Raw genomic sequence first — 15,616 nt, forward strand, 5'->3', positions numbered from 1 at the left:
CCACCAGCCGGGACAGCAGCCATAAAACATTTAAACTCCTTATGGATATTTCATGGCCCACAACATTATTTTATGAGATAATTTTCAGTTTGTTTATTCCTCTACTGGAGGGAAATTGATTTGCTACAGTTTAGATAGCGACTGAGTGATTTTTACACTTCTTCTGTGTGTTTTTTCATCCGCAGGAAGCAGACCAGAACATTGAAAACTTCACTGACCATCATGCATGTGTCTAACAACCAGAAGATTTGTGTCATTTGAAAAGACTTGAGGAGAAAAGAGACGCGGAGGACAAAAAGAACTCAGTCAGGAGACAGAAACGACAATAACCCAGTGCTAAGACATGGCCAGCACCCAGACCAGTTTGAAAAACCCTTTCAAAGACTTGACCTCATTCAAGGGCAACATGAAACGGCTTTACAGAGAGCGACTCGAGGATGCGCCCATCAAGAAGCGAGTGATGGCGGAGATCAACTTGAAGCGTCGCAGTCTGGATTCCTCTCCAAAAACTCCCAGGGTGAAGAGGGAGCAAATCGAGGATCTGTGTCATGACTCTGACATGGATGTGGAGGGCCGGGCTGAACTGCACGTGGTGGGCTCTGCTAAAGCCCTGGACCTGAGCCCTGGGCTTAAACACACACTGGCCCAGTTCACCCTCAGCAGCCAGAGCTCTCTCGGGGGCCCAGCTGCTTTCTCAGCCCGCACTGGCCACGAGCATTCCCCGGCCGGCATGCCCCCCCTGCCCTCACCTCCTGTTCTGGGAGGGGGCCCCCTGCTGGTTCCCTGTGACAGCTCCACTGAACTCACCCACTCGCTGCTGGAAGGAGAGTCCATTTCCTGCTTTGTTGTCGGGGGAGAGAAGCGACTTTGCCTGCCCCAGGTGCTCAACTCTGTGCTCCGCGACTTCTCGCTGCAGCAGATCAACACAGTGTGCGATGAGCTCTACGTCTACTGCTCACGTTGCGACGCTGAGCAGCTGCACATCCTCAAGGTGCTGGGCATTCTGCCATTCAACGCACCGTCCTGTGGCCTCATTACACTGACGGATGCACAACGGTTGTGCAACGCTCTCCTGCGTCCCGGGGCAGCCTTGCCTGCCGACCCCAATGGTAAGCTGTCATCCCAGGGCCTGCTGAAGGAGAGCGAAGCCAGCTTCCAGGTGGAGCACCAGTGTCTGGGGAAGTGCCAGGGTCTCTTTGTGCCCCAGTTCTACACCCAGCCCGAGGCCCCCTGCATCCAGTGCGTTGAGTGCCAGTTGCTCTTTTCACCACAGAAGTTTGTCATGCACTCACACAAGTCACCTGATAAGAGGACCTGCCACTGGGGCTTTGACTCAGCCAAGTGGCCCTGCTACCTGCAGCTTGCCAGGAAGTACCAAGGCACGCCTGATGAGCCAAAGCTCAAGCATCTCCTGGACGAAGTCAAAGAGAAGTTCCATTACAAGCTCAAGCGGTCGCTAGACAAAGTAAGTGCACTTCTGAATAATACTGGTGTCTTTGCTTTTTTGCATGTCATAAAATAGTCATTCATCATGATTCTGGTAAGGAAGCCAATTAAAACGTGATGATGTGCTTTTAAAGTCTCCTGAGCTGGCTGGCTAGTTGGTCCCTCTGTGTGTCTGTATTTTGTGCTCAGCAGGCTTGATTAGACTACCTTACTGCTGGTGTTCTCTTAAACCAGTGTTGACCTAGTATGTGTGAGAGAGGCCTGGGACAGGTGGTGACATCTGCCCGGCCAGGTCTGATCAGACGAGGTTAGGCCAGCTGGCCACAGCTGAAGGGGAAATGCATCATTTGTCCCCTCAGGTCACATGGAGGTCACTGGGAATGTCACCGAACAAAAGGCCTATATAGGAGGCGCAGGAGGAGCCTCTTACACTCGTGTATTAAAACTATATGTCAGCAGTTACTGTAAAATAAAACATTATAGTTTGCTCAGGGTAACTGTAATGAGTGTTTATGCACATTCCTGCACAATTCGAGAAAACGGGAATGAAATCCAGTTAAATCCAAAACTGAAGACATCTTAGGCTTATATGGCTTCCCTTAAAGAATTGTTATATAAATCATATCAAGACTTGCCCCGGAACTAGGGCAAAATGCAGTTGCCTTTTGAAATAAGAAAATACAGAGGTGTTCATCATTATTGACGCCTTCACCTCCAGAGAAACCTGACAGTGAAATGGCTTCATTGCATAACCAGCAGTTATCACTGAAAGCTAGAACGCTGCAGAGTCTTCCAAATTATTTTCTGATTCTTTTTATTCTTGCTGTGTTAAAAAAAAAAAAAAAAAAAAAAAAATCATGTCAATGCAGTATCTAAGCCACAAGGGCAACAAGCCTATTGAAAAGTCAGCATTCAGTGGGGGGAAAAGCTCTAGATTGTTTCCCTGCCATTGACTGGTTTATGTCTCATGACCTCCCTCTGACCACAGTGGGCTGCCCTCTTTGTATTGTTTGGTGGGTAAAGGTGGGGTTGTTCTTTTGTGTGTTTGTTGTGGATTGTTCACACTCAAATCCATCAGTTTGGAGTGATTCTCAGTCAAGTAAACAACAAAAGACACTGAAAAAGAATCACAACCTTTGCTGGCACGATTGATTTGTGATAGTCGTAAAGCAGGTAGCAGGTAAACTGAGAAGCTGCAGTGTGTGTTTATAGTCTGTGTACAAGAACAGGTACAGATTTGGCTTTTTTTGTGTACCTGAGCTGAGGAGAAGCCTTACTTTTTTCGTCTGGTTAGCTTGGTGTGTGAATGTGCCGGAAATACCGTCTTCTGTCTCGTCTAGCGTCCTGACCGCATTCCTGACTCGCCTCTTCCCAACTGTCCTCCTTCTCTTCGTCTGCCTCAGTTTGAGGTATGCATCTTGGAAGACAGAGACATTCTTTCTCAAAGGCAGAGACGTTTTAATACCACAGAGGAAACATGCTCGACAAACAGCGATGTACACAGACCACAGACGCAACACACATGTACAAAAACATACGTTCAGGCTGGATGATGGGCCCTACTGTGTGTGTTATGTGTGAGACATTTCCAGCCTCTGTGTGTGTAATGAGCTGCTAACCGGAGGCTAGTATGACACATCTTCTACTCTCTCTGTCTCACACTTTGCCAGGCTCTCTGGAGCCTCTGTCTCACCACAGTTTCAGGTGTTGTCGTCCCTCTGTGAGGTGATTTCTCAGGCTATGTTTTTTTTCCTTTTCCTTTTCGTTGTTTTTTTTCTTTCTTATATCTTCCAACTACTGTCTGGCAGCGGTGATTCAGTTGTACTTGTTTTCTGTTATTCGCAAGGGTTCGTCTTGATCAGAATTGGCGTCGACAAATTAATTGTGGAAGTGAAAATAGCTAGGTTTGTGTCGACAGAGGCACACAAAGTCACAAACGGACAAATTCCTGGAAAGACAGTTGCCTTTGAGTCTACAGGAAGCAGGTGATTTTGGCATTAAAAGAGGATGCCACTTCACCCCCTTCAACCAAGCGGATGTCAGGGTGTGTGAAAGGTCAGTGGCCAGAGAACAAGGTGACTTGGCAGTGTCCTGCTCCACTCAGTCAGGACACTGGGGTCCTTCCAAGTACAACCAAACACTGTGTTTATGTGTGCGTGTGTGTATTAGTGTGTGTTAGCCTGAACAGGAAGTGAAGCAGACGGACATGTCTCTCACCCAGAACATCCTCCAGACTCTCAGCGTCCAGCCGCCTCCACTGCACTGGCTGTGTGACTCATACTTTCCACATCCCAGTGGATGTTAGTGGAAGGCCGGCCAAGCAGCTTATAGTCACACATGCTTCTTAGAAAGATGGCCTGCCTCAGTGTGTTGGTCTAACCCCGACTGCAAACCCTTTTCCCAGTGGCCCTTATTTACACACACTGTCAATGTGCACATTTACAAGCGGTTCGTAGTTTCACTGGAGGGCTCTGGGACCTCTAAAAGAGAAGAGACACAAACAAGGGAGCCTTCTGGAAGTTTTTTTCCCACCTTCTCCAATGGCTACTAGACCCATATCCTGTTAGGAGTGTTTGGTTTGAGAAGGTGCAGTTAAAAACTCCAGGACTCGATCTATATAAATGGCGCTTTGTGCCCCAAGGCACTGCTACCCTGTCTACTGATTCCTGCTGTGTAAATAGTTTTCTAGACAGACGCCACAAACAGACAGCAACAAACTGAAGCTTTATCTCAAGTTTTACTTAATATATGACAGACAATGAGTTCATTTTGCCTTCAGGGGTTGAGACGGACACTTGTACTTTCCACTGAGACAAGATCATGTGTCGTCATTTTTATTGGGGGATTTTTTTTTATAGAACAGGAAGTAACACAAACTCCCATCGAAGATCATCACTATTTTTATTTGGGCTGCGTGTTTAGATGGCATGTCATCAGACAGGCTCTAGTGAAGCAGTCTATTGCAAAACATCTAAATTACAAAATCCCTAGGAGCGCTCGCATTACAAGTTGTATTTTAACATAAGAGGATACTTAAAGAGACAATTTAATACAGCGGTGTAATTTTGTGTGATTTAATTGAGCTAATTTACAAGAGTCATGAACTTTGTTTGTAATTTTATGTCTAAGGTGGATTATTATTATTTCCCCAAAAGAGTATGACCTGATAATTAGGACATACTGGTATTTATCCACTCAAGAAAGCGCAACCAGGCGACAGAACACAGTGAACATAGCTGTGTGTTCCTTATTTGCCTCAGCCTGGTTTGTTGCGTTATGCTGGCCCCGAGTCAAAAGTGTCAGACTGAGAGAACAGCCTTCCTCTGTCTGTCTCCCTGGCTGGGCTGACACAGTGGCTGCGGCACAGACGGCAGACAGCTGCATCTCTCTGGCTTCCTCTATTTGCTATTTGGAAACCAGTGACTTCATTACCGCAGACCAGTGCAGCTGCACTCTCTGGCTGTCTCCAGGGCTGTCTGCTCTGTCTGTCTGTCTGCTTGTCAGTCATTCTCTTGGGCTGTATCTAATTGGATTTTGGCAGGCATGCTAATCGCTCACAGTGCTGCCTTTGCTATCTCTTCCTCCTTCCTCTGCTTATATCGTCAATCTGCCTCTTGGGTTAATGTCCTCACCAATCTTGACTTGTGGCCTTCAGTCTGTGCTTTACTCTACCACTCTTAGCTCACCATCATACCTGTCTTCTAACCCAGACAGTTCTGCTGTTGCCTATATGTGTCTGTTAACAGTCAGTAATCCCTAGGCTCCAATCAGCGGACAGTAACAAAATAAGCAGCCAAATGACCCGATAAGTCGATCGTTACATAAGCAATAAGACCACTTGTGTGCGTCTGCAAGGCGGATGAGAAGAAAGCCAGTAGTTATTGATCAGGTGTCTGACCTTGATGGATGTGGCGAGTTGTCGTGTGACACAGGCTCTGAATAGATGTGGAGGTAGACTGAAAGAGGCTGGAGGAAACGGAAGAAAAGTGAAACGAGGAGACTCGGTTACAGGGGCCACAGCTGGTGTTGCATAAGTTCCTTTCTGTGTTCAGACGTGTGCACCAGTCTCCCAAGTTAACCTCATCTCTGCCTCTGCTGTCACCTGCTTTCATTTTTGTAACTCAGACAGCCTGCCAGACAGAAGTAGCGTCAGGCAGACACAGAAAGACAATCTGTGGTCAGAAACCAACCCATCCGTGGGGGAGGCTCTTTAGCAGATGAGGTAAGGGCGTAGGAGAGAAAAGAAGAATATGAAATGAAGAAAAATTGAAGGTAAGGCCCGGACAGTCTTAGTCACAAACTACTCTACACTTTGGTAGCCGTCCATTAAACAGGCCGTATTCACAGCCAACAGGTTGTTAAAGGGGACTTGGGGCCCCAGCTCTTCTTTTGCCATGTTGAAAATTAACCTCCCAAAGACCTGAGCTGAACCACAAATCTAGCCTGGAACAGCCCTCTTGGTTGGCCAATCACATGCCGGCTAGCTCGCATTTCCCCAGCTAACGCTCTCTCCTTTGCCCACCACCCCACCCCAAGACTCCCATGCACATATTTCTCTGTCTGTTTCTATGTCTATGCATTTCCCACAGAACAATTATCCACTTATACTGAACACAGAGCAGCTTCTCTGAATGCAGGCCCAGAGTAAACTAAAGTCTATCATGCTTATATGTAGTTTGGAGCGAGACTGTCCGTGTTCACTGTGCACAACAGGCTGTGCCTTGGCCAGTGTTTGCTGCCTGTTGTAAAGGGCTAAATGGGGCCCTGCAAGGTAGGAGGGGCTGAGCTGAGGGGCCTCTGGTATGTCACCATCAGGTCAGTGCCAGTATCACAGCTCCATAACAGCATTGCAGCTCACTGGAGGAATGCCAAAGTCATTACTTCTCTGGCTTTTTCTTAAATGGATAAGAATCCATTTCAAGTTTTTAGTTTGTGAAGCAACATTTGAAAATGGCCACAGTTCAGTTTACCACTTTGATTTGTTGCACACCAGTCCACAGCTTATTCTGTGAGCTAAAACCCCCCATTTAAAAATGTACCATTGGTTGTCTGGTGGCAATTTCCCATCGCAACTACAGCCTGTTATATTTGACTGCTTCCTTGGCTTGGACTCTTTTCCCAGCTCACCACCAGTCGAAGATAATGCGCCGCTATGGGACTGATGTGAGCTAGCCACAGCAGCAGGCAGCAGAGATAGGTCAGTCCAGATATAGTGGAGCCTCTGCCACGTTTGCCAACAGTCTCATAGACTAAACAAACTGGTTAGGCCCCTCCCAGCCAAATGTCCTGCAGGCTTTAAAAGAGTCCTGGACTGACAGCCTGTTTGCATGTTCGCTGTGCTCTGGCTCTCCCCCCTCAGGGCGTCAGACCAGTTTGTTGCTTCTAAAGGAAAATGAGAGCATGAACAAGTGAAAGAGAGGGGGATATAATGGGCTACAAGTTCAAACAAGACTGTAAGAAGAGAGAAAGCGGCTAGGTTCGTAACAAGTCTGACTAGCTTGCCTAGGTTGTTTTGCATTAGCCCAGAATAATGAGGAGTCTTGGTATTAATTAATCGATGTGTTGATGAGAAGATTAACTGTCCACTGTCTGGTCTCCCTGGGAGACAGTCAGGCGAGCAGGTTGTGTGTGTGTGTGTGTGTGTGTGTGTGTGTGTGTGTGTGTGTGTGTGTGTGTGCGTGTGTGTGTGTGTGTGTGTGTGTGTGTGTGTTGGGGGCAGGGATTGGGACGCGAGGGAGGCATACTGTAAAAGGGCTGTGGGAGACTGCCAGCCTGTGCGTGTTGTGTGCAAGCAGAGAGAGCGAGTTTGCATTTGAAAGACTCTTCTGTTGCTGTCTTCCCTGTGGGAACGGTGATTAATGAAGATATAAATGGAGAAGGCCAGAGACGGCGCTTTCCATAGGAGCTACATAGACAGAGCAGAAACACATACACACACACACACACACACACACACACACACACACACACACACACACACACACACACACACACACACACACACACACACACCATATAGGCACTTAGACACACTCCCTTCATATTTTGTCCCACAGCCACAGTCGCCCAGACAGGGAGATAAACACAGGATATCAAAGGCGTGTCATGAGTCCCGCTGGGCTGCCACCCGGCACATCTACAACACATTAAGCCCAGCCACCACACTGATCAATTATGCATGTTGCAAACACAGAGAAATCAGAGGAAATGGTCGGGCTGTACGATTAAAGGAATCCCCATCTCTCCACTTTGTCAGTAATTTATTTCCGTGTTTGGTAATGGCTTGTCATTTCCATATGGAAGCGATCCTGCCTGCGTTTACTGTTTTAAGCTGTCCACATTTTTTTTTTTTTATCAAACGGCCCCCCCACATGCTTAATTGCACACAATGGCAGCCAAGTTAAGTGCTGATGTGGCCCATGCAAGTTTTGACCTTCAGCCTACGCACCAGATTAAAGCAAAAGAAAACACAGCAAACCACTGTGAGACGTTGACATGCCAAGCTTGGATAGGTGATTACTTATCCCTGAAAGTCCTGTATTTTGCAGCCTCACCTTTGCTCCACTAACATCAAACGCCCCCCCCCCAACTGTTTCTTTCCCTTCTATTGCTCGCAGCTTCTATGCCCTGTAAATCCTTATCTCACCAGGGGCCTGACTGATGTTGCTCAGGGCAAGGCTGTAAAGTTAGCAACTGGGAAACAGACTGCATTAGTGAAGGTGAAATAAGTGACAGTTTGTGGTTTGCCCAGTCTTCCATCTCGTTCTGCCTCTGCTCTGCCAAACGCTGATGTGTTTATCACACTGATATTCCCACCTGCAGTGATGCCGCCCAGGGGAATCATCTGTCTCTGTGATATTTCTTTGGGCAGACACACACATGCAAACTTTGCCTCATTCACCTCAGGGGTCCATACCAGCTCATCAAGATCCTGTAAATAGAAGACTGTTTCCCTCTGGATCCCCAACAGTCCCGCTGCACCTCTTTACAGCATAAACTAAGTAGTAGGCAATCCTCGAGGTCATTGACCTCCAGATGCAATTAATTACCCAATAGCTTTCATAAATTGTATATTATGTATTTTTATTTGAGTATGCTTCAGCGATGGAAAGCTCATTAAGTGTTGTATGTGTTGAGACTCCTTAACTGCACTTCAGCATCCTCGCACGCAAGCTTACAGTCATGTCCTCCTTAACTGTCCCCAAGCAGCAGAACGGTGTGTGTGCGACTCTTGGCGAGCATGTGGCACTGATGCTTTGCGTGTCCAGCTCTTTTTCTGGCCTTGCTCTTGCTCGTATTAAAACAGCCTTGCTGTTGGGGCCACTTGGCCCGCATGGAGCCTTATTGCCCTTGACTTTATCCTTTGAAGAGTGAAGCATTGCCTTGTGGTTTACAGTCTGGCTACAATTTAACTAGTTCCTCTGACAAGTGCACTTTGTTATGCCAGACATTTTCTTTGTCATCACCATGAAAATGCACTGGCTGAGACACATCCTGATCCCAGATGAGGCCACATGTACAGTAGTTATTCAGAAGACTGACTCATGATGAGGGAAGAAATTAAGCCTCCAGCTAAATGATGGTGAATTTTGGCAAGGTTGCCTCTCCTGTCAGCTGCTTTGGCAGACAACCAAGCCACCTTATTTCCTAATCTGTGAAGCAGTATACTTTCTAAAGAAAGTAAAGTTACTATTGAAATTTTAATTCCAAAAGAGAAACTTTGTGTCCTTGTTTCATCAGAGGTGATTGATATAAAGCGTGACTGTGACTCTGACGTGAACTTTGAACATGTGATGACATCTCTTATTAGAGAGCTGACGCACATATAAGAACACAACAGAAGCACGAGATGCTGTGCAGATGACAGAGTCCGCAGTCCGTGATTAAAGGAAGTCAAAGGGTCAAACACAGCCAGAAACACAGCCAGACACATGAAACTCAACCACCATCAGCCACTTCCTCCCGTCAGCACCACACCAACCCCATCCTGCAGAGTGAGTCATGGTGCTCCATCAGTGCTGCAGTCTGCTCTCCACTCATCAGCGTCACTGTGTGGAGCCAGGACAGAGATTTATCACTGTCCCGGTCTCTCTCACAGACTGTTTGATCTACGCCCAGGTGTGTTCACTTAGAGTTCTGACTCAACCCTAATGACATTTACCAAACCCAGCCACGCTTTTCATGTGGTGTTGTCAAGCCTGCCTCAGACTGTTTTAATAAAGGAAGTCTGGGGAGCAAGTGTGCTGACTGTGGCCTCACCTGTCAAATGTTTCGGTACATTAATATCAGTACAGGCAGGATGGAAATGGAGAGCCGCCTCTGACCAAATGCTGGCAGATTTCTTTATGTTGGTTTCGACGTTCTGCTTTTAATAATTCAGATTTTTTTTTGGGCCAGATTTGCAATACATGAGCCATTGTGAAATCAGGGGCAATGGCCTTCAGAGACTTGTTTTGAAAACCAGAGCCTGTGACAGAGAAAGAGAGAGAGAGAGTCACGGGGGCTGATGGATTTGCATTACGGGAGCTGTGTGTGTGTGTGTGTGTGTGTGTGTGTGTGTGTGTGTGTGTGTGTGTGTGTGTGTGTGTGTGTGTGTTTGTGTGTGGGAGAGACAGGCGAGCCCGAGGGGCCTGGACAGCAAAGCCAAGCTGCCCATGCAGAGACGAGCAGTAGAGGCTTCAAACAAGCTCCTGCATGTAATATGGATGAGACCGGAGCTCCCTGCAGAACAGTCAGAGGACTCGGGGCCTGTTTGGATTTAACTGTCTCTCTTTCCATGTGTCTGTGATAGATTTTACCCTGCGGTGCATTTTGGCCAGGTGGAGCTTTCTCTTTGGAGGGCTGCGTGACTATATCATCGGTCAGCCTCCTTACCCTCCTCCCTCTTTGCCTTTCCCAACCCTTCCCTTCTTTTATCTCTCCATCCTCTTCCCCTCCTCTGGCCTCGTTGCAGACAGTGAAGTCCAACCAAGTATTGACATTTACTGCAGTACAGCAGGGAAGCCTTCTGTGCTGAGGAAGAAGTAAACAAACCACCGAATGATATATGATCGTATACTTGGGCCAGTAAAGAGGGGTTTTCGTGTGGGGCAATTCCAGCTATTGCATTAAAACATCATTTAAATATAAACATGTTTAGAGATGTAGCACAAGAATTAAGAATATTCATTCCCACCTTTCTCTAAGAGCTATTTTTAGTGTCCTGTTTGCTTAACATGACGGTCTGGGCACATTATGTTGAGGTTATTGTTTCTGGGTGATACAAAGTACATTTAGCTTATGAGTGGCTGCATATAAATGCATTTTTGTGGATGCTGTGTAATGTATTGCAAAGACGAGAGGTTTGGGCAGTGTCTCCATTTTGTGTTTTCTCTCAGAAGCGATAGCAGTGCATTGCTGGCTTGCTGACAGCCTCTCTCAGCTTTCAGTCTGCTTAGCAACGCTCGTCCTCTCTGCCGCAGCTCTCTCACTCCCCTCTGTCTCCAAGCACTCTGAGTTGTTTCATCCAGTCGAATAGTGAGCCGAGTTCCCTTATTTAGAAAAACCAAGCAGCGAAGTTGTGTTTCGGCGGTGGTGTGTTTCTCTCCCTAATTGTGAATTTGAACCAGTAACCCACCTCCAAACAGCATCCCAAGGCAGCGGCGTTCTCTTGAGACGTTCTCTTTCTCTTTTAGAGATGGCAGCACTCACACACTGCCCCAGATGAAGCTCAAATCATGAGTACAGTCATCCACAGAGAAGATAAGAGCCCACTGGCCTCATTCTCAATCAATGTGTCTGCGTGCATAACATTTGTGCACGACCGTGTGCTTGCGGTAAACTATGTCATCCTCCTCGGCCTCCTACACTGCTGGTTGATTGAGACATAGCAGTTGTTTGGTGGGATGTCTGTTTACTTGCTTGTGCATCTGTGTTTAAGTGTGCGTGTGTGTGTGTGTCTGTCTGTCTGTCTGTCTGTCTGTCTCATGGCCTGGTTGACTCACATAGGTGAGCCCCGACAGCTTTGGTAATTAACGCTCAGGGGGGCACTGGGGAAGGAAAGTGGAGCACACACACGCTGGGCTGCTGCACTAGAGAGACAGAGAGCTGCACATGCATATGCAGCCAGTATGCTCTCTTGCACACAGATGATTTTTAAATGTCCTTCACTGACTCAAACACACGGTCTCCTTGTGCATGCAGAGAACATGAACATCCCTCGCCACATTTTGATACTGGCCTGTGATGCTTCATGTGACTCCTAATGACCTAAATTGGAGAAGAAGGAGAAAATGTACGGATTTTAAGAGCCATCGTGCTCATGGCGTGCCCGTCTTTACAATGTTTAATGGTATTTGGTTTCTCGTAAAGCTGAACGATGATGGCTAAAATGATCTTATTTAGCAACATATGTCTGGTCTGTTCATGACTATTAATCATAGTGATTGAGGTTGATGATTTTAGGGTGACATCATTTCATTGCACTTCTTGCCTCTGATGCAATGTCTGGCCTAGTTACAGTTGTGGTATGTGTTTGAGTAATGCTTCATTAAGTAACAATTATGTCTGGCATTATTGATCAATTAATCACTTAGTTTATGACAGTTTCCAGAAGACAAAGTGATGTCTGTAGATTGCTTATTTTTTCTGTCTGACAGTAAAAGGATGAAATTGTTTTTAATTCATACTAATGTCAGCCATTTTTGCAGGTTTTTTAAAACTTTATAAATGACATAAATGATTAACAATTTGAGTTGTCATGGATTAATATACTGCCAGCCAGCTCATCGATCAGCACTAATCGTCTCCATGATAATTATGGCAACTAATGCATTATATTAGTCGATCATGAAGCCATACAGCAGTTTAAAATAAGGTTGGACAGATCAGTGAAAATGAATTGGCTAGGGCAACAAATGTGGAAGGAAACCAATACCAAAGAATTTACTTGTTCAGGCCTCTCACATGTGGCTATTTGCTGTTTTCCTGCATTAGAAAAGTGTTCTAGACGTTAGTTTTTCCACAATATTTCTGATATTTTATTGACGAAGTAATCCTCTGATTTATCCGCGAAATGACTGGCAGATTAATCGATTATGAAAATGATTAGAATTCACAATCCTGGTATTTTTCTTTTGCTGCTTTATTAGATACTGTGTCAGAGATACTGTCTGTGGGGGTTACCTTGGCCTGCCTAGTGTATTCCAGTCAGACAATTTGTCCATTCATGAGGTAACGTTATTACAACCCTCCTCATGTACTGCTGTGAATATAGACTGGAAGCTGCCGCCTGGGATTTGACTGTGAAACATGAGAAACGGAGGAGGGAGAAAGAAGTGGAGGGAGGGAGATGAATAGAAAAATTGATCGAGAGAGCTTAAAGAGACGCCTTTTTATGTGAAGGATCATAAGAGAAATATTGTGGCTGGTTTCCAAATTTAACTCCTGTCAGTGAAAAGCTACAGTAGATGGACAGTGGAATAGATGTTGTAGTTATTAGGGGGAGATTCCTCACTATCACTTTTATAACTCACTTCATTTTCTGTTGGGTCCCATTGGCTGTGGCTATCAAGGCTGTGTGGATTGTAAAATGGCTGACTGTGGCTGTAGCTATGGACGAAGGAGCTCAACCCGTTGGCAGGGAGGGGAAAGGCTCTGTGTGTGTTCGACGTGCGCGTGATGACTGTCTAGACAGAGTGCCCATGTGGCGCAAAAATGTGCCCGAGGCCTGAAGCCAAAGCAATTCGGGAATGAACCTGTTCTTATCTGGCTTGTGTGTGTTTGTGACTCTGGCATGACTAGTCTGGCTGATGCTTATCAGCGTGCTTGTCTGGCTCTGTTCTTTCTCTTTGTGTTTGGAAAAAGGGAGGAACAGGTGTGTGAACTGAGTGTGTGCGTGAGTGTCTGGTGGGAAGGCACAAACAGGCAGACAGTCACATGTTGTCTGTTTGTCTCTTCATCTGTCTTGGCTATCTGCCTGTCCCCCTTTTTTCCCCTTTCCTGTTTACCTCAGTCACCTGTTTGTCTAACCGTCCACCTGTCAGACCTGTCCTCATCTGTTCCCGGCTCTGTTTTTATTACTGCTTATCTCTGTTGTTCAAGGCTTAAGTGAAAGAAAATGGGTTGAGTAATCTTCTCAGCACATACAGTTGGACACACAATCATTTTCTTCCCTGAAGCACTAAGTGTAAGGTCAGATAGTAGTAGGTAAGGAAAGATTATCGTTGGCTCTTGACTTTTTCACCGGTACAAGAATAGGTAGATGATTTTAGAGTCATATTTCATCGTGCTTCCTGCTGCTTGTGTAATGTCTAGACTACTGACAGTTACAACATGCATTTGAGTGATGCCATTAAGTAATTGAGTAATGTCAAATTACCCCCCACCCCCAAATGTAATTATTTGTAGATAATTACTTGAATGTGGAACGAGGCACATTTCCTTCCATTTCTTTCTTTCTTTCTTTCTTTCTTTCTTTCTTTCTTTCTTTCTTTCTTTCTTTCTTTCTTTCTTTCTTTCTTTTTTTAAAAAACTTTTTTAACCTTTTGGGGTTTTTACCTAACCCAAGAAAACCATTGACCACTATTTGGAACCAAATTATAAATGCTGTAAAAATAGAAATCTTAAAGTCTTATGAACAATTTTGAGGTAATTTTGCAGATTCAGATTACTAAGTGTTGATAGGCCATTACTCGGGATGTGTAGCCAATCAGATAGTGTTGTGGGCGGGGCATTGAGTGAAACCACAGGCAGAGAAAGAATGGTGCTTCAGAGGCAAAATATGACATTTTTAAATTCATGTTATATCCATAATATAATAATCGGTCTATCCTTGATACACACGCTAAGAAATACAGTAATTTTCTTCATTTGAGCACTAAATGAAAGGTCACACACTTTGAGCAGAAGTAATGAAAGATTATCATTGGCTCTTGACTTTGTCTCTTCTAATATACTTGACTTCTTCGCCATTAATCCATTATACACAAGTATAGCTTAAAACTTGAGCATTCTTGTCAAGAGCAGCACACTCTGAAACAAAACCCAGTCATCCCATTTCACAGTGCCGAGTTAATTAGCGAGTGTCTACCTAAAAAAAATAATGTATTCCTTTAAATGCCCCACTTTTCTGTCTGCTTCCCTTGTGGGTTGTTATTGATTTGGCTGCTGAAACAAAGTGCAGCTCCCAGTCCATGGATAAATGGCTTATTGGATTAAGACCTCCATATAAAGGCCTCTAGTGTCTATGTGTGCGGTGAGGGGGCAGGTAAGACCACCAGTGCACTGGGCCCAAATAAAACGCAGACAAAACTAGATCCTAAAGAAAGACACACATCTTAGAAATCATATAAAACTCGATATGGATGATTTTTGAGGATATAGTGATGAGACATAAATTAGTTGGAGGCAAGCAAGAAGCTTCAATATGTCGTTGTTATATGGTTCAGTCCAGGAAGTGTATGTATCTGTGTATCTGTAGCTCGATCTTTGACACAGTTGAGGACTGCAGTAGAACAGGATGTGGTCTAGAAACAGACAGGGTGTGACTGTCTCTGAGTGTCTGTGCATGTGTGTGTTCCTCCTTTTTCCTCTCGCTGTCTGAGGCAGAATGAAAAGGCACCCAAATAAAGGCTGTTTACTTCCTCCTGAGAGAGGAAAAAGGAGAATGAGCTGCATTACTCTGTCCTCCTCTCCGCTCCCTCCCTCCTGAATGCCAGGCTCATGAATGGCTCAGAGGGGGGGGGGGAGGAGGAAGAAGAGGGAGGATGGGTGGCACAGCTATGTTTTGTGTGAACCCCTCTGCTTCTGTCCCATGAGCGAGATTGTGGCGCTCGCCTGGGGTTTGTTTCGGTTTTCATGCGCAGCCGCCGATGCCCGGCTTTCAACAGATGTGAAGACAATTGGGCCCCAACAGTGTTTATGTTTTAGGGCACAGAAGGGGTTATAAATAGATTTTAATAACACACACACACATCCAGACACACACGGCCTGCTGCTCTGGGATGAAAGGTCAGAGCATAAATTGAAAACTCTTTATTATGCCCCAGATAAGATTTGCCACTAGGCTTGTTGAGATTGTGTGAGTATGTTTATGTGAGTGTGTGTTACATCCTGGGCAAGGTTTAACACTTTTATCATCTCAGTAGCACATTCTCTCTCTCAGCTACCAGCCAAAAAAAGAGAGAACACA

The 15,616-nt window shown here is 45.6% G+C and overlaps 1 protein-coding gene across 2 annotated transcripts in view; it reads left to right on the top strand.

The window, feature by feature from the left end:
- Positions 1-310: 310 nt before the first annotated feature.
- skila (SKI-like proto-oncogene a) overlaps positions 311-15,616 on the top strand; it is a 32,687-nt gene continuing 17,381 nt past the window's right edge. For both annotated transcript variants that reach the window (XM_030402501.1, XM_030402502.1), the window contains exon 1: positions 311-1,465. In XM_030402501.1, the coding sequence (XP_030258361.1) occupies positions 344-1,465 (1,122 nt within the window). In that variant the 5' untranslated portion in view covers positions 311-343. The remainder of the gene's footprint in view (positions 1,466-15,616) is intronic.

Source organism: Sparus aurata, chromosome 21 (assembly GCF_900880675.1).
Source record: "Sparus aurata chromosome 21, fSpaAur1.1, whole genome shotgun sequence".
NCBI lineage: Eukaryota > Metazoa > Chordata > Actinopteri > Spariformes > Sparidae > Sparus > Sparus aurata.